The following is a 20011-nucleotide window of genomic DNA, read 5'->3' as shown; positions in this document are numbered from 1 at the left end:
CAAGGCATATTATTTTTAATACTTGCAATAAAGTGACATGAACAATATATAGCAGACCCCATTTTGCAATAAGAGCATAATCTCCTTTGGGAATTATTCCTGAAATCACAACCAGGCTTCTCCCGTCCCCTCTCATCAGTGAACACACTCCTGAAACAGGGAAGCATTCTTCTCATCACACATTGGCAGAACCATACAAATGTTCAGAGGCAGACTTTCAGGAGGTTCTTTTAAAGTCTAACAATTCTATGAAACATGACAAAGACAGTGACATAAGCGCTGTCGGGTTAAAGGAGTCTTTGAAATCTCTTTTGTGATGTGAAATGTGCAACATTCTTTGCTTTTTGTTAAACGTTTAGATTGAAACTCTCCCCACACACAAAAGGAATATCATACCTTATTCCTACATGCTTTAGATGTTGGGATTAGTAGGTTTCCTGCAATAGATCTGTGGGCACTTGGGAGATGATATGGTGAATTGCAGATGGAAGATAATGGTGACAGTATTATACAGGTACATTTAATGCTGTTTCTGAATTGAAGATATTTACCCCCTCAGATTTGCATTTTGTGTTAAATGTGTTTAACACTGGGACACTGTGTGGGGTACCCTGCGTGACAGTTAATACTGTGTAATGAATTCCACAAGATGGCTAAATTTCATGTCTTCTGTTATTAAATTTTATGGCTTTCATTTTAGTAAGCAATTTGTAAAGTTTTCTCACTGATCTCAAAGATTAAAGGCTGTATATACAGCAATTAGCATTATTCTGGCAATAATGCCTAAGATTTATTAGTTCCATTCTCACCTCTTCCAAAAGCATAGACAAGTTTAAGAAATAAATGAGCTCTAATGCCCATCTATGATTCAGTGAAGGTGTGTAACATATGACAGGCTAAGGCTGGCTTAGCTATTGATCATTCGATTCTTTAGTTGTATCCCTGAAAATACAGACTGACCCCAAACCAATGTTCCTAGACAACATTAAGTTGTGCCTTCACTGGATTAAGAAGCACCATTATAACCTCTGTCTGCATTTTGCATCTTTTTTACATTCTGAAGAAATGTTCCTATATACAGACCCTCATGCTGTAGTTGAAGAGGAAATTAGCCTCTGCACATAAGTTTTTCTACTGTGAAAAGCAAAAACTGTTTTAGCAGCCAGAAAATTCAGAACCAAACTGTCTAAATGTTACTTGCTACGTTGACTTGTATAAAACTGTGTACTTCTGTTCTATTTTACTGTTAGGTCTTCTTTAAAGGCTCTGTATTTTGTAGGCCTCTTCAAGACCTTATAAAATAGAAATCAAATTTCAAAAACAAAAATATAGTTACAAGTGACTATATAGTTTAGCATACTGTACTGTTATTATAAAGATTAAATATAGGTTTAACAGCTATTTTAAAAAATGAATATAATTTTACATAGAAAATATGCTAACTTCCCTTTTATCATCATGAATAAGATCATAGTTGTTATTATATTAAGTATTTATTATGCTGCTCAAATGTTAGCTGGCATAAATTACCTACTAAAATGCTTATTTAGCATAACTACTGAAAAAACTTAGCTGTCTCTGGTATTAGTTCACTGAATATTATATGATCGTCTTTTCATGTTTTCACGTTGTATTTTTAAAACAAGAAACTATGCTGACTTAAAAAAATTTAAATCATGAATACATTATGTGTGGTTTTTCTGTCTCCTAAATATTATTTACTCTTTTAAAAAACAAAAACTTTGATATAAGAAAGCATTCTGAGGCAGTGTATGTGTATCATATTTAAGGTCACAACTTTCACTAATCTGAGAAAACACATATATGTAATATTTAAAAGTTAATGAAATCCAGTGAAACTTCAACTTATTTCATTGAGAATTTACTACCAAAATATAGAAAACAAGAATTTACCTCTTTTAAATGGCATGTCTGTATTACAATTTGATAAATGAGTTCCTTTCCATACATACCTTAAGATCCACAACCTTGGTGGCATAAATAACATGATTAAAGGGTCAGGTACAATGTATATTTTAATATGGGATTTGTGTAGTGATTTAGAGCATAAATATCACACAGTGAAAAATTTATCACAAACTGAATACAGTAACAAAAGGAAAGAAAGAGCTTATGTCCACATTACCAAGGTCTTTACAATAAGTAATAGCGTCCAGGTCCAACACAGCATATTTGCATACAAAGCCGCTGATGTGAACACTGAATCTGTCCTGTAGGTCTTTCATCTTGATTTAATAAAGTTTGTACAGTATCAAATAATATCAAAAGTCTAAAAAACACAATGAGCTTTTATATTATGTTTATAAATTATTGTTTATATACCATAAAAAAAGTCAAAAGTGCAGTTTAAAAAAAAGTGGAAGTTGTTATTTTTGATAAGAGCTAGAAAAATGTCGTGTCCCAGGTAAGAAGCAATCTCAAGGCTCATCCAGTTTCTAAGGAATTTTAACTGGCATCTAACCTTGGTTACCATATGCGGTAAGCAAAACCAATAGACCGGGAGCTATGTAACAATCTAGCGAAGAGAAACATTGCAAATAAATGTTAATTATAGGCCTCTCCCAAAGTGAATGAAATGACTCTGTTTACTGGAATGAATGGGCTATCACTGAATGTGACTATACTTGGTAAACTTCAAAGGCTTGCTAGAAATTTTTCTTTTTCAAATTTTTAGTCATAGCTGGCAATGGTACATATATCCCAGGATTATGAAATTTTCTAGTATAACTGAGAAAAATATAATTGAAAGGTAATAAATCATATCATCTATTATTTCTCACAGAAAATAAGGAATAAGGGCCCAGTAATTAAAAGGCAGAAGTACAGAGATTAGCCAAGAAGAAACAGATGGATGAAATACAACTGGGTCTTAATTGGCACAGTAACTAGCTGTATTTTGACACATTCAAGAACAAATGCCTATACTGAAGTATGTGGTACATTAACCACTTGTATTTATGTAAGAAAATGAAATGGTAAAACTATAGGCTTATAAAACAAATTAAATTTAGAGAAAGGAAAAAATAAAAGGAATGTAAAGAAAAATCTTAAAGTTTATTGTGGCATCAAAATATTGACAGAGCTGTATCAGTCAAGAGCAGTCTTCTTGTTGCTAAAACAAATGGGCAGCCTGAGCCTGGCTCCATCCAACCACCTCTTCCAATGCTCTTTAACTGGCGGTGCTTCCTATAAATGACACCAAGCAATAGAGATTATTGTTTCCACTGAATAAAGTAAGTTTCTTGATTGGTTTAACATATATAGACTGCCTGAGAGAATAAAAACATCACCATACAATAGGTTAACGGTAAATCAAGGTCTTTGTAGTTGTGATGGGAGAAAAGGGTTGGCTGCTGGAAACAGTATGATTCCCTGGAGGCTGTGTACGTACACACTTAAGAATTCACATCACCATTAGCAGAAGATTAGAAGTCAATGGATATGGATGCTTGTGTAGAATCTTCTCGCCCCCTGACATAAATTTCACAGGGAATCTCCTCCATTACTCGGTCTTCCAGGGCCTGCTCAGGGCACTCGTGTCCCTGTTTGAAAGTGTAACTACTTTTCTTGAAGGTGCTATTAAATGTTTTCATTGGCTGTGGTTGTGCAAAGTCATTTCGGAAAGGAAGTTCCATGGAACTGAGGTTGGTCCTGCTTTGTTTGACGCTGGAGGCCTGCGACCCACAGTGGTGGTCGTGGACGCAGCGGGAGGCGGTGGACGAGCGCCGCATCTTCTGGTAGTTGTCCAATTCTTCCGACAAGTCTGCCAGGTCTGCAGAAATCTCTTTGTCCCTTAGTGAAAACAGTTCATAATGAGGAGGATCAAACACTTCTTGGAACCCGGTTTTATTAAAAGCAGTTTTGCAAGCCATGACCTTTTTTCGAGGCTGTTTCACTTGTACTAAAATAGAAATAATGAGAAGGACCAAGACAATCCCTGAAGTAATGCCAATAATTGTCCCATGAGTCTTAGTGATTTGTTCAAATACTCCTGCTTTTTTCTTTTCTGTAGAAAGAAAATGAGAAATGTTAAGTTTTCAAAATACATTAATATGAATCCTGGTACAAATTAGGTATTTTTAGGTGAGACAGAATACTTGGGCCAAATATACTACAGACAATGCAATTTACAATTAGGTTTTTAAACAAATAAAGCAACCCTATTATAATTTCTGGTTAAAGTTACCAATCGCAGTACTGATAGATTACAGAAAAGATAAAGTTCTTGGTCCATTTCTTCAGAAGACACATAAATGCATACATTCTGCAAATCAAATCAAATACACAAATATAGACTACACCAAATAAATACTCTTGTTCTATCAAGTTTAGCTTTCTGCTTTATGGTAGGTTTGACCAACTGCTGTGTTCAGGTATACCCACATCTACTGATGACCCCAGGGAGAGCAAACTAACATCATCAGACTAACCCATCCAGTATATTATCATGACCTACTGTTTTTGAATGATTAATTGAAAACACTTCATGTCCAGTATTTACGACAGCCATATCAGATTATATCACCTTTCCACAGTAAGATATTTATTGAACTCTTACAGCAGGGGTCCTCAACCCCTGGGCCACAGACAGGAACTGGGTCTCACTGCAGGAGGTGAGCTGCGAGTGAGCAAGTGAAGCTGCATGTGTATTTGCTGCCGCTCCCCATCACTCGCATTACCTGCAGCACTGCCTCCTGTCAGATCAGCAGTGGCATTAGATTCTCACAGGAGCAGGAGCCCTATTATGGATAATAATAATGGATTATTATTATCAGTGTGCTTACTTCTGTTAGGAAATAAACTCCTGGCTTGGAGGCAGAAGTCCAATAGAGTAGTATTAAGTATTTCAGTGTAAAGAAACAAACAAAACATATGAAAGTCAAGAAGTGAGGCAGCTTATTATTTTCCCATTCAGTATGACAGAAGCCCAAGTGCATGTGAGGGATATAGGCTGTGAGCTCCTTAGGAGAATCTAATGCCTGATGATCTGTCACTGTCTCTCATCACCCCCAGATGGGACTGTCTAGTTGAAGGAAAAAAAGCTCAGGGCTCCCATCTGCATTATGGTGAGTTGTATGATTATTTCATTATATATTACAATGTAATAATAATAAAGTGCCCAATAAATGTAACGCGCTTAAATCATCCTGAAACCAACCCACCTGCCCCACCCCTGTTCTGTGAAAAAACTGTCTTCCACGAAACCAGTCTTTGGTGCCAAAAAGGTTGGGGACTGCTGTCTTACAGGATAAAAGGAAGATCACTTTTAGTTCTGACACAGTGATCTGACAACCAGCTTGCAGACATTCAACCATTATCACAAGCTGCATTTATCTTTCAGTGAGTACACACCGGGAATGCAGCATAGGCAATATTACGAAATAAAAAAAGCAGTTCATAGAATGTTTCTGCTTTTATGTTGTAAGATGGAATCTGCAAGTTGATTTTTATTAAATAGTGTTTCCACATACTTCAGGCTAACCTCTAAATTATTTTGACAACTAAATAAGGTATGTTTACAATACAAATGACAAACTTCAACAACAGTAACAAAATAAGGGCAAGGCATACCACGATATACTTTTTTTTTTTGGATGAGATGGAGTTTTCACTGTTGTTGCCCAAGCTGGACTGCAATGGTGCGATCTCGGCTCACTGCAACCTCCGCCTGCCGAGTTCAAGCCATTCTCCTGCCTCAGCCTCCCAAGTAACTGGGATTACAGGCGCGTGCCACCACGCCTAGCTAATTTTTTTGTGTTTTTAGTAGAAACGGGGTTTCACCACGTTAGCCAGGTTGGTCTTGAACTCCTGACCTCAGGTGATCCGCCTGCCTCAGCCTCCCAAAGTGCTGGGATTACAGGCGTAAGCCACCACGCCCGGCCACAATACACTTTCGAACAACTTAACAGTTTGTAGACAAAAAATGCTTTTGTTTAGAGTATGCTTTTCACCACATCCCAGGTCTATGATCCATTTAAAAGAACATTTATGTTTCCATTTCCGTCAAAGCAGCTATGCTAAGCACTGTTGTAGACAATAACATTTTAAGTTCTTAATGAAGGGCAATAGCCACTCTTTTCTCAAAAAGGTTGGCCGTTACATCAAACTCACCTTTACAATGATTTTCATCCCAAGGGTATGCACAATTTTGGACACCATTACAGACTAAAGAATTATTGATGCACATGTTGCTATGGCAAAAGAAAGTGCTGCTTGTGCAGGGAGCTGCAGGAAGAGAAAACAGTGTTGCGAAGAGCAGGCATACCACCTGATTTTGATTTATTTCATACATAACAAATCTGACTTTATAAGAGTACTTTCTTACCACAAAGGCCTTTCCTTGAATAAACTGTGTACTATTCAAACAGTAAGACAAACGTCAATATTCTCTGATGCTGGCTCAAACTTTTTCTTACGCTAGGCCCCAAAAGGTCACTTTTAATGTAATGATAATGAATGTATTTTCAATGGTTCTTATGGAACCAATATACAGTCTGGTAGATTTTTTTTTTTCAAAACTTTGAAAGACAATGTTGGCAAGGATGTGGAGACACTGGAACCCTTCTGTACTGAGGGTGAGAATGTAAAATGGTGCAGTCGTTGTGGACAATTATCTGGAGGCTCCTCAAAAAGTTAAAGATAGAATTACCTTATGATCCAGCAATTTTAAGCTACCTACTCCAAAGAACTGAAACCAGGAACTCAGTTACTTGCATACCAATGTTCACAGCAGCATTATGCACAACAGCCAGAAGGTGGGAACAAACAAAATGCCCATTGATGGGTGGATGGATAACCAATGTAGCATCCACAAGACAATGGAATGTGATTCGGTCATAAAAAGAAACAAAATTATGATACATACACCACAGACAAAGCCACATACTTCACTTAGCATAATTATTTATAATTAAACTTTTTTTTTTTTTTGAGATGGAGTCTCGCTCTGTTGCCAGGCTGGAGTGCAGTGGCGTTATCTTGGCTCACTGCAACCTCCACCTCCCGGGTTCAAGTGATTCTCCTGTGTCAGCCTCCCGAGTAGCTGGGACTACAGGCACGAGCCATACCTGGCTAATTTTTGTATTTTTAGTAGAGATGGGTTTTCACTATGTTGGCCAGGCTGGTCTTGAACTCCTGACCTCGTGATCCACCTGCCTTGGTCTCCCAAGGTGCTGAGATTACAGGTGTGAGCCACCGTGCCTGGTCCTATAATTACATATTAATTATTGTATGAGAAGTATCGTATGATTCCACTTATTGAGGTGCCTAGAAGAGGCAAATTCATAACAGAAAGTAGAATAGAGGTTACTAGGGTCCAGAAAGAGGGAGGAATAGGGAGGTGATGTTTAATGGGTACAGAGTTTCAGTTTGGGAAGACAAAAACTTTCTGAATATGGATAGTGGTAATGGTTGCACAATAATGTGAATGTACTTAATGCTACTGAACCGTATACTTAAAATGCCTAAAATAATAAATTTTGTTACGTATATTTTACCCATAATAAAAAAATCCACTCTTCTGGATTCAAAAAAATTGTTTTAAGGACACTAAAGGTATATGGAATATATACCATGTAATTTCCTACTTGTATAAGTTGTTCTTTCAGCCTGGAATGGCTCCTTCTTTCTCTATGTGGCGGCCACCTACTCATCTTTCAGTATCATCTCAAATGTTACCGTCTGTGAAAATCCCCTTGCTTCTCTGAGGTAGCCAGTCACTCCTGTGTGTTCCATACTCCTCTACTTGGCACCTCCCCTTGTGTATGTAAACCTTTGTTAGAATGGATTATTATTAGTCAGTGTGCTTACTTCTGTTAGGAAATAAACTCCTGGTTTGGAGGCAGAAGTCCAATAGAGTAGTATTAAGTATTTCAGTGTAAAGAAACAAACAAAACATATGAAAGTCAAGAAGTGAGGCAGCTTATTATTTTCCCATTCAGTACGACAGAAGCCCAAAAACCTTAGCAATTTTTTTTTCTTTTTCTTTTGGAGATGGAGTCTCGCTCTGTTGCCCAGGCTGGAGTGCAGTGGCATGATCGCAGCTTACTGCAACCTCTGCCTCCCAGGTTCAAGCAATTCTCCTGCCTCAGCCTCCCCGAGTAGCTGGGACTACAGGCACGTGTCACCATGCCCAGCTAATTTGTGTATTTTTAGTGGAGACGGGGTTTAACCATGTTGGCCAAGCTGGTCTCGAACTCCTGACCTTAAGTGATCTGCCTGCCTCAGCCCCCCAAAGTGCTGGGATTGCAGGCGTGAGCCACTGTGCCTGGTCCAAAAACCTTAACAATTTTGACTTTTAAAATTATAATTGGACAAAATGTATTTCCTGCCTAAAAGATTCTGTACTTTTGATTTTCAGAAAATATTTGCTGCACCAAGGAGGGAGAATCGAATATTGCTCTATGTTATACCGACATATCTCAAATATTTTTTATATTGTTTTCAGAAGGTTTTTCAAGATAGAGTATCTAAAATTTTACTTGACTAATGAGATTTTTTTCTAAATATTATTTTTCTCTTAATAAATATCTAATAAACGTAATTTTAAAAACAGCCATGAGCATTATTTTTTTCCCCTCCAAAGAGAAGACTCTTTAGAGTGCAGTCATAGGAAGTTTGGAATATCTGACCACATTCTCCAATTGCAGTAAATTATCAGTAATACAATTGACATTTTTTCATGCATCTGCCTTACCCACTTTGTCTATTTCTCAATGGGCTGTGAACATGGGCTGGAAAAACAGGCATTTATTAGGTACCTAGATAACTCCAAAACATAATCCGACAAATGTAGGTCCACAGTGAATACCCAAAATTGCTTTGCTATTAAGAGTATGACCATAATCTCTCTTTAAGCAGAATGCCCTAAACAGTATTATTCAGCCAAGTTTCAGTACAACAGGTTAAAAATCTATAGTCATTATGAACTAGGGTTCGTTTATCCCTTCCCCCTCCTCACAGTAAGCCAACCTGCAGTTGAGTTTAGACTTCTTTCTCTATATACAGTTCAACAGTCTTCACACTAAACTGTTAAGCTTGTTCACGTGCGGAGTACTCAGTCGCTGCAGTTCAAGTATGAGAACCCTTTGGTGGCTGACGTGACTGAAGAGTCCACAATAGCTATGAACTGTGAAGGAACTTGGGAAATAGCACCATGCAGCAGAAAGCAGAAAAAAACAATGGGCTAGTAATCAATAAAAATGGTTTCTATTATCAGTTAATCCACATTTTAAGGTATTTAACCTCCTTGGGCCTTGGCTTCCTCTTGTAAAATGAAGGGGATGGAATACAGTGTATCTCAGACTTCTGGTTCCAAAATTTGATGAGACTATGCAATCAGTGGTCTCAATCATGATACTTCTGTTTTAGATTTAAGTTCAAATGATGTATATATCTAATAAGTAATTTATCCAGAGACTGCTAACCTGTCAAAATGGTATCACTAAAACCACTGAAATAATTACTTCATGATTCTTAGATAATATTGATGGTTCCAAGGCTCATCGGAAAGACAACAGGTATCAGTTACACAAACATGCCATCATATTGAGGGCTGGGGAGTGTATGGTGGTGTTTTATTCACGCTACAAAATTAGCTAGTGCACCTACTTGGGTTTATCATAGATATCATCAAACTGTATCATACAAATGGGGGCACTGAAAAATATTAAAAACCGGCCAAGAGAAACATATAGCATTTTTGATTTCCTCCTTTCTACAAACTGGAGTTTCTTTTTTTATTAATATACCACACTGTAATTCTATTACATACAATATAATTGTATATTATGTTCTAATTCTACTACCTGTTTTATCTAGTTCACAAAAAGGGGATGTAAGAAAGATAAGCCAATTTCAGGACAGGCTGAATGAGGTAATAAACAGCACTGTGGGTCCTTGGCATTCGGATTTCATGAATAAAGCTATCATTGGTTTTTAAGGTTTATCTACAGAACATTATGTGACCCCCCCTTTGATGGCTCTTTATAACTTCGAAGGTGGCCTTAAAGACAAGTTTACCACTCCGTGTTCATCACTGATTGAGCAGTGAGAGGAAAATGTCTTCAGTTTTTATTATAAATTCTTTACAACTGCTCTCTATATTATTTAAAGTGATTAGAAAACAGCACTGATATTGTCAGCTTTTGCTTTATAGAAATGTGAGTTATATTAATAATTACACCTACATTAACCTTTATGGCTTTTCACTGGTTAAGCATAGCTGGTGGAAATGACAATCAAGCATCAGTTATTGATATGGGATTTTAATGGTATGCTTCAATTCAAATAATAAAATGATTGAACTATAAGTCTTTATATAAATAAAAGACAGCAAAAATAGTGCCAGTTATGAACTCCACTTACAGCCTGAGAACTCTCTACCTTCTGCCGTTCCTCACTGCTGGGTCATGGTGTGGAAAAGAAGGGGAGGGCTGGGATTTTGTGTTCCCCCCCAATTTCAATGAGATGTGGCAATGATGCTGAAGGATGGCTGTCCTTCAGCAAAGCCTGCAGGGGGCCTGTGGGCAGTATATCACCGAAAATCACATTACGGGTTTATTCTAACAAAAATATCTGCTGCTGCTTTCACAGTTCTAGTCCTAGAAATTATTTTCCTAAAACCGTATCTTTCTTAAAGAGTGAGGTATATATTAGTATTCAGTGCCTGGGAAGAAGCCAGATATATCCTGATTGCTATTCTGTATCATCCAGTTTAGCAAAATTATTCTATTTCAGTTATATCTGCAATCTACAATGGGTAGGCATGAACTGAATCTCTCATGCAGAATTAGCCCATTTGTATAAACCTCTTCTGAAATACTAATTGTTTCCATGGGTGAAATCGTAACAATTACAAATCACAGCTTAGAGGAGAACAAAAGAAAAGTTCAATAATTTGAATTAATGATAAGCATGAAAAAATTTACTAATTGGAGCTCTGAAATTTGCTTTCCAAATGGAGGTTTTTCAAGCTAGCTCTTGTTTTTAAAAAACTCTGTTAAATCCCTTATTTTAATCACATACACTTTTTCTGAAGGGGCGGCTTCCTTCTTGTTCTTGGGTAATAAAGCTAAATTTGGGATATGAAGTTAAATCTATTGCAGCCTTACAATTTAAACTTATTCTTACATTTGGTGATTAGTTAATATAAAGATAGCACTTGAGAGAGGCTTTTCACCTGTTTAATGATCAGATTTGTATTAACAAAAAAAAATTAGTGTATATAGAGAAAATACCTTAACTGAAACACATTAGAGAAGAATTTCTCATCATGGATATAGACCAGTGCTGCCCAAAATAAATATGTGAGTAAAAAATGTGAGCAAGTAGCCACATTAAAAAGTAAAAAAGAAATCAGTAAAATTAATTTGACTTATATAGTTTATTTAACCTAACATATCTGTGAAGAAAGAATTAACATTATAGCAGGCCTGAGGGTGCTACCTTTGAAAGGTTCTGCTTGCAAGACTGGCCCTTGGGTGCCATCCATTCCCTAACAGTTAAGGGTACTTCATTGTACCTAGACTTTGCATAAAAGATGTCATTTATGCCAAATACTTGCTTTCCTGCTGAGAGTCTGAAATTTTGATATATGCAAAGCAGAGGGTGCCTATGTGACCAGACCCTGATAAGAACCTTGGGTGCTGAGTCTCTAATGGGCTTCTCTGGGCAGAAACACTGCATATGTGCTACCGCATTTTAATTTTTTTTTGGAGACAGAGTCTCGCTCTGTTGCCCAGGCTGGAATGCAGTGGCATGATTCACAGCTCACTGCAGCCTCAACCTCCTGGGCTCAAGTGATCTTGCTGTCTTAGCTTCCTGAGTAGCTGGAACCACAGGTGTGCACCACCATGCCCAACTCATTTAAAACTGTGTTTTCGTTTTTTTTTTTTTTGGTAGAGATGTTGTCCCATTATGTTGCCCAGGCTGGTCTCAGGCAATCCTCCCACCTTGGCCTCCCAAAGAGCTGGGATTACAGGCATGAGCCACTGTGTCCAGCCCATGCACATTTGCTGTTGTTGGAGAAACAGGCATACTCAGAATGCCCCTCACGGAAAGGACGCGGTATGTGGACCTGTGTAAGGATCGGTCCAGACCCTGGCAGCCTCTCCCTGGTGGCTTCCTTTTGTTGTTGTCCATCCCAGCTGTGAGTGCAGTACAAATAAATGCTGGGTTCTAAAGTCCTTCCAGCAAGGCACCTAACATGGTGGTGCTGTTGGAAGCCCTGAAACAATTTCCAAAACATTCTCATTTTAACATATAGCATAAAATACTGTTAGTGGGATACTTTACATTCTTTATTTCATACCAAGCCTCTGACATCTGGGAGGCGTTTTTATAATGATAGCACATGTCGGTTTAGACGGGCCATGTTACAAGTGCTCAGAGGCTGCAGGTGGCTGGCGGACACTGGACTGGACAGCACAGGTGCACAGAAACCGAGGGAAAAATAAGAAGGCTAAAAGCCTTTCTAGTTAGCTACGTCTTTGTATAAAGCACTGATTTGTAGTTATTTGACATAGTGAAACAGCCTCTGCATAGTTTTTTAAGTTTGAAAAGTTCTCAAATTTAAAAGGTTTTAGAAACATGCTCACGTTCTCTCCCTGGTGAAGGAAGCGGCAGCAGCAAAGTTCACTCTCAGCAAATGCCACTGTGAGCTCCCGACATTTCCAGCTGCCCAAGGAGCTTACCATGTCCAAAACATGAACTTTCCGCATCTTGTCTGTTCAGTTTTCATTTTCCAAGTCAGTCACTCAAAATTGTAGGTGACTGACTCATTCTTTTAGCCTTCATTGAATGGGTCATTGAAACCTTTGGATTCTGTTTCCCCACCCTTCTTTGTCCTCACTGCCCCCTGCTTAGGTTCAGACCTCCATGGCTTCCCGCTGTGACTATGGAAGTAAACTCTTAACTTATATCCATGCCCCAGCTAAGGCACAGCGCTAAAGATGTTACTTTATAGTGCCAACTCCCCGATGACTGTAAGATGAGTCTACATTTTCCCTTTGATTTTTTTCAAAGGGCTTCATCCAGTTTTAGTCTACCTTTCCTGCCTCCTTTCTCTGCCACTCCCTCTACCACACTTCTTGTGGCCCACCTTACCTCTGCTTCAATGCTTTGCTCATTATTGCTTCTGTCTAAAATAACAGCCTCAATGAACATTTCTACCTTCAAAATATACCTACTTTCAAGGACACACTCAAAGGACCTGCACTCAAAGACCACCTCCTCGGTAATTGATGCTGCCTGTTTGAAGGAACTTGGATATTTAACAGGAGAACACTTTGTTTTATGTCTCAAAGGGTCTTCATCACGGTCAATCCTACACTGTCACTATTTGCCTATGTCACCTTACCTAACTGACTGGAAAACCCTTTAAGGCAGGTACTGTTCCATGCATGTTTGTATCTTCCTAGCATCAAACACAGTACCTCACATGACAAATGCCAAAGAAATGCATGGAAAGCAGGTAGGAAGGCTGGTTGACCAAATTGGCTTCATAACCCAATTGACCATTTGGCATCTCATGAAGACCTTTAAAATTCTAGATAGAAGAGTTCAGCTATAAGAAAGCCTGTATATGGTCATAAACAGTCATGATTTTAATACAGAATCCATGGAATAATATAATACCTTAAAATTATAAGATTGAGAAAAACTATTAATTTTCAAATTTGTCAAAAATATCTGATATCTTACTGTTACACTTTTGTATTTACAGACTCTGTGTTTGCACAAATCATACAGCTTACCATTACACCATATTCATCAGTCAGGATATAAAGGCTAAAATATTTGTTTCTTTTAATGACAATAGATAAGATATACCACTTATAATTTTAAAATATATGTGATGTGAACATACACACTCAACTATATCTGGGCAGTTCAGATGTGTCTTAAAATGGTATTTTTCTTCATACAGGAGATGAATCTGAGGAAACAGACAGTTGGGAGAGGCTAACCAGCCCTGCCCAAATGTAGATTAAAGTTAAGGGCCATTCAAATTCAAGTAAAAAAATGATGGTATTTTGGAAAGCAGATTTTGCCAAAGCTACTGGTAATATGATCAGCACTTATGATAAGCAAAATAAAAAAAAAATTAGGAAGTACTGATATATCACTTGGATTTTTTTTTTTTTTTTAAATCCTTAGCTAATTGGCCGAGGAGTTTAAGGAGATAGAAAAGCAAAGAAATATAGCAGAAACAGTTTTTCCTGGTGGGAATTTATTCACTTGATTTTTCAGGAACCTAAAGGAAGGTTTTATTTATTATTTATTTATGTATTATTTATTTATTTAGAGACGGAGTCTTGCTCTGTCACCCAGGCTGGAGTGCAATGGTGCAATCTTGGCTCACTGCAAGCTCTGCCTCCCGGGTTCACACCATTCTCCTGCCTCAGCCTACCGAGTAGCTGGGACTACAGGCGCCTGCCACCATGCCCGGCTAATTTTTTGTATTTTTAGTAGAGACGGGGTTTCACCATGTTAGCCAGGATGGTCTCAATCTCCTTGACCTCATGATTCGCCTGCCTTGGCCTCCCAAAGTGCTGGGATTACAGGCATGAGCCACTGTGCCTGGCCATTTATTTTTTGAGACGGGGTCTTGCTCTGTCACCCAGGCTGGAGTGCAGTGGTGCAATCTTAGCTCACTCCAACCTCTGCCTCCTGGGCTCAAGTGATCCTCCCATCTCAGTCTCCTGAGTGGTGCATACCACCACGCCCAGCTAATTTTTGCATTTTCAGTAGAGATGGGGTTTCACCATGTTGGCTAGGCAGGCTGGTCTCAAACTCCTGAGCTCAAGCGATCCACCTGCCTCGGCCTCACAAAAGCTGGAATTACATGTATGAGCCACTGTGCCTGGCCTAGGAACCCAAAGAAGAATCCTAAAATCTGTCTTCAAAATTTCTCCACTTTTAAGCTGTGGTGGTTGTCTGTGTATGAGCTACAACCTTTAATAAGAAAAACTTCCCACATGCTTACCAAATAGTGAAGATAACTTTTAAAAACTTAAGCAGTTCATAAAAACACAATCTCCATGGTAACCACAAGAACATATCTATAAAACAGACACAAAAGGAAATGAGAAGGGAATCAAAACTTGTCGCTACAAAAAAAAATCAATTAAAGAAAAGGCAGTAATGGAGGAAATGAGAGACGACAAAGCTACAGACACATAGAAAACAAGTAGCAAAGTGACAGAACCTTCCTCATCAGCAATTAAACATAAATAAACTCTCCAATCAAAAGAAGAGATTGCAGAACTGACAGGAAAAAACAAGATCCAATTATATGCTGCCTGTAGGACACTCACTTTAAAGATATAAAAAAGTTGAAAGTAAAAGGACAGACAAAGATATTCCATGCAAATAGTTGCTAAAAGACAGCTGGGGGGTGGCAAGACTAGTCTTGGATAAAAAAGGACATGGTATATTGATAAAAGGGTCAATTCATCCAGAAGATATAACAATTATAAACATATGGACTAAAAACAAAGGAGCCCTAAAATATATGAAACAAACATTGATAGAACTGATGGGAGAAGTAGACACTTGTACAATAGTAATTGGAGACTTCAACGCCCCACTTTCAATAAAGGATAGAATGGCCAGGCAGAACATCAGGAAGAAAATAAAGGACCTGAACACCATTATAGACCAAATGGACCTAACGTATACAGAAAATTCCACCCAATAACAGAATACACATTTTTCTCAATTACACATCAGACAGTCTCTAGAATAGACTACATATGTTCAGCCACAAGTCTGAATATATTTTAAATGACTGAAATATAAAATTTATTTTCAAATCAAAACGGAATGAAACTAGGTATCAACAACTGAAGGAAAATGAAAAAATTCACAAGTCTGTGTAAATTAAACTACATACTCTTACACAACTTTTAAAGCTGTGATTTCAAAAAAGAAATCCACGGGAAATTATAAGATACCTTGAGACAAATGAAACCCAAAACATGCCAAAACTTATGGGGAGTAGTAAAAGCAGTAGTAAAAGGGAAATCTACACCTGTAAATGCCTACGTTAAAAAAGAAGAAACAACTTAGATCAATAGCTTAACTTTATACCTTAAGGAACTAGAGAAAGAAGACAAACTAAATCCAAAGCTAGCAGAAGCAACAAAATAATAAAGATTAGAGTGACAATAAATAAAACAGAAAACAGAAAAAGAGCAAAAACCCAAAACTTGGTTCTTTGAAAAGATCAACAAGACTGACAAACCTTTGGCTAGAATTATTAAGAACAAAAAGACTCAAATTATTAAAATCAGAAATGCAACTGGAGACATTACTACAGATCTTACGTATATAAAAAGAATCATAAATGAATACTAAGAACAACTGTATGCCAACAAACTGACAACCTAGAGGAAATGGACAAATTCCTAGAAACACACAATCAAAACTGCATAATAAAGCCAAACACTATCTGAATAGGCCTAAAACTAGCAAGGAGATTAAAAAAAGAATCCAGAACTTCTCAACAGAGAAAGGCTCTGGATCACATGGCTTCACTGGTGAATTCTACTAAAGATGTAAAGAATTAACACCAATCGGTTGATTCCTGGGCAAGATGGCCGAACAGGAACAGCTCCAGTCTGCAGCTCCCTATGAGATCAAGGCAGAAGGCAGGTGATTTCTGCATTTCTAACTGAGGTACCTGGCTCATTTCATTGGGACTGGTTAGACAGTGGGTACAGCCCATGGAGGACAAGTAGGAGCAGGGTGGAGGGTCACCTCACTTGGGAAGCTCAAGGGGTTGGGGAACTCCCTCCCCTAGCCAAGGGAAGCCATGAGGGACAGTGCATTCCGACCCAGATACTACACTTTTCCCATGGTCTTCACAACCCTCAGACCCGGAGATTCCCTCGGGTGCCTACACCACCAGGGACCTGGGTTTCAAGCATAAAACTGGCGGCCATTTGGGCAGACACCGAGCTACCTGCAGGAGTTTTCTTTTTCATATCCTAGTGGTACCTGCAACGCCAGCGAGACAGAACTGTTCATTCCCCTGGAAAGGGGGCTGAAGTCAGGAAGCCAAGTGGTCTAGTTCAGCAGATCCCACCCCCACGGGGCCCTTCAGACAAAGATGCACTGGCTAGAAATTCTCACTGCCAGCACAGCAGTCTGAAGTCGACCTGGGACGCTCAAGCTTGGTAGGGGGAGGGGCATCTGCCATGACTGATGCTTGAGTAGGTGGTTTTCCCCTCATAGTATAAACAAAGCCACAGGGAAGTTTGAACTGGGCAGAGCCCACCGCAGCTCAGCAAAGCTGCTGTAGCCAGACTGCCTCTCTAGATTCCTCCTCTCTGGGCAGGGCATCTCTGAAAGAAAGGCAGCAGTCCCAGTCAGGGGCTTATAGATAAAAATCCCATCTCCCTGGGACAGAGCACCTGGGGGAAGGGGCGGCTGTGGGTGCAGCTTCAGCAGACTTAAACATTCCTGCCTGCCGGCTCTGAAGAGAGCAGCAGACCTCCCAGCACAGCACTCGAGCTCTGCTAAGGGACACACTGCCTCCTCAAGTGGGTCCCTGACCCCCATGCCTCCTGACTGGGAGATACCTCACAGCAGGGGTCGACAGACACCTCACACAGGAGAGCTCCAGCTGGCATCTGGTGGGTGTCCTTCTGGGACGGAGTTTCCGGAGAAAGGAAAAGGCAGCAATCTTTGCTATTCTGCAGCCTCCACTGGTGATACACAGGCAAACAGGGTCTGGAGTGGACCTCCAGCAAACTCCAGCAGATCTGCCACAGAGGGGCCTGACTGTTAGAAGGAAAACTAACAGACAGAAAGGAATAGCATCAACATCAATAAAATGGGCATCCACACATAAACCACATCCAAAGGTCACCAACATCAAAGACCAAAGGTAGATAAATCCACGAAGATAAGGAAAAAACACTGCAAAAAGGCTGAAAATTCCAAAAACCAGAACTCCTCTTCTCCTCCAAAGGATCACAACCCCTTGCCAGCAAGGGAACAAAACTGGATGGAGAATGAGTTTCATGAAATGACAGAAGTAGGCTTCAGAAGGTGGGTAATAACAAACTTCTCCGAGCTAAAGGAGCATGTTCTAACCCAATGGAAGGAAGCTAAGAACCTTGAAAAAAGGTTAGAGGAATTGCTAACTAGAACAACCAGTTTAGAGAAGAACATAAATGACCTGATGGAGCTGAAAAACACAGCATGAGAACTTCGTGAAGCGTATGTAAGTATCAATAGCTGAATGGATCAAGCGGAAGAAAGGATATCAGAGATTGAAGATCAGTTTAATGAAATAAAGCGGGAAGACAAAATTAGAGAAAAAAGAAAAAAAAGGAATGAACAAAGTCTCCAAGAAATATGGGACTATGTGAAAAGACCAAACCTATGTTTGACTGGTGTACCTGAAAGTGACAGGGAGAATGGAACCAAGCTGGAAAACACTCTTCAGGATATTATCCAAGAGAACTTCCCCAACCTAGCAAGACAGGCCAACATTCAAATTCAGGAAATACAGAGACCACCACAAAGATACTCCTTGAGAAGAGCAACCCCAAGACACATAATCGTCAGATTCACCAAGGCTGAAATGAAGGAAAAAATGTTAAGGGCAGCCAGAGAGAAAGGTCGGGTTACCCACAAAGGGAAGCCCATCAGACTAACAGTGGATCTCTCTGCAGAAACCCTACAAGCCACAAGAGAGTGGGGGTCAATATTCAACATTCTTTTTTTGTGTATATGACGGAGTCTCGCTCTGTCACAACCTCGGCTCATTGCAACCTCTGCCTCCTGGGTTCAATAGGTTCAAGCAATTCTCTCAGCCTCACGAGTAGCTGGGATTACAGGCGCCCACCACCACACCTGGCTAATTTTTGTATTTTTAGTAGAGATGGGGTTCCACCATCTTGGCCAGGCTGGTCTTGAACTCCTGACCTCGTGATCCACCTGCCTCGGCCTCCCAAAGTGCTGGGATTACAGGCGTGTGAGCCACCGTGCCCAGGCTCAACATTCTTAAAAGAATTTTCAACCCAGAACTTCATATCCAGCCAAACTAAGCTTCGTAAGCGAAGGAGAAATAAAACCCTTTGCACACAAGCAAATGCTGAGAGACTCTGTCACCACCAGGCCTGCCTTAAAAGAGCTCCTGAAGGAAGCACTAAATATGGAAAGGAAAAACCGGTACCAGCTACTGCAAAAACATACAAATTTTAAAGACCATTGACACTATGAAGAAACTGCAACAACTAATGGGCAAAATAACCAGCTACCATCATAATGACAGGATCAAATTCACACATAACAATATTAACTTTAGATGTAAATGGGCTAAATGCCCCCAATTAAGAGACACAGACTGGCAAACTGGATAGAGACAAGACCCATCTCATGTGCAAAGACATACATAGGCTCAAAATAAACAGATGGAGGAATATTTACCAAGCAAATGGCAAGAAAAAAAAAAGCAGAGGTTGCAATCCTAGTCTCTGAGAAAACAGACTTTAAACTAACAAAGATCAAAAAAGACAAGGGCATTACATAATGGTAAAGGGATCAATGCAACAAGAGCTAACTATCCTAAATATATATATGCACCCAATACAGGAGCACCCAGATTCATAAAGCAAGTTCTTAGAGACCTACAAAGAGACTTAAACTCCCACACAATAATAGTGAAAGACTTTAACAACCCATTGTCAATATTAGACAGATAACGAGACAGAAAATTAACAAGGATATTCAGGACTTGAACTTAGCTCTGGACCAAGCAGACCTAATAGACATCTACAGAACTCTTCAACCCAAATCAACAGAGTATACATTCTTCTCAGCACTACATCACACTTATTCTAAAATTGACCACATAATTGGAAGTAAAACACTCCTTAGCAAATGCAAAAGAACAGAAATCATAACAGTCTCTCAGACCACAGTGCAATCAAATTAGAACTCAGGATTAAGAAACTCATTCAAAACCACACAACTA

At 39.1% G+C, this 20011-nt stretch overlaps 1 protein-coding gene across 3 annotated transcripts in view; it reads right to left on the bottom strand.

Annotated features, from left to right (window-relative positions):
• Positions 1–1866: 1866 nt before the first annotated feature.
• The window catches only part of NETO2 (neuropilin and tolloid like 2), a 64685-nt gene continuing 46540 nt past the window's right edge, over positions 1867–20011 (bottom strand). For all 3 annotated transcript variants that reach the window (XM_030797579.1, XM_030797584.1, XM_030797592.1), the window contains exons 8-9: positions 6133–6246; positions 1867–4027 (exon numbers count right to left, since the gene is read on the bottom strand). In XM_030797579.1, coding sequence (XP_030653439.1) covers positions 3447–4027; positions 6133–6246 — 695 coding nt within the window. In that variant the 3' untranslated portion in view covers positions 1867–3446. The remainder of the gene's footprint in view (positions 4028–6132; positions 6247–20011) is intronic.

Source organism: Nomascus leucogenys, chromosome 2, assembly GCF_006542625.1.
Source record: "Nomascus leucogenys isolate Asia chromosome 2, Asia_NLE_v1, whole genome shotgun sequence".
NCBI classification, from domain to species: Eukaryota; Metazoa; Chordata; class Mammalia; order Primates; family Hylobatidae; genus Nomascus; species Nomascus leucogenys.
This window is presented reverse-complemented; position numbering and strand designations above follow the sequence as displayed.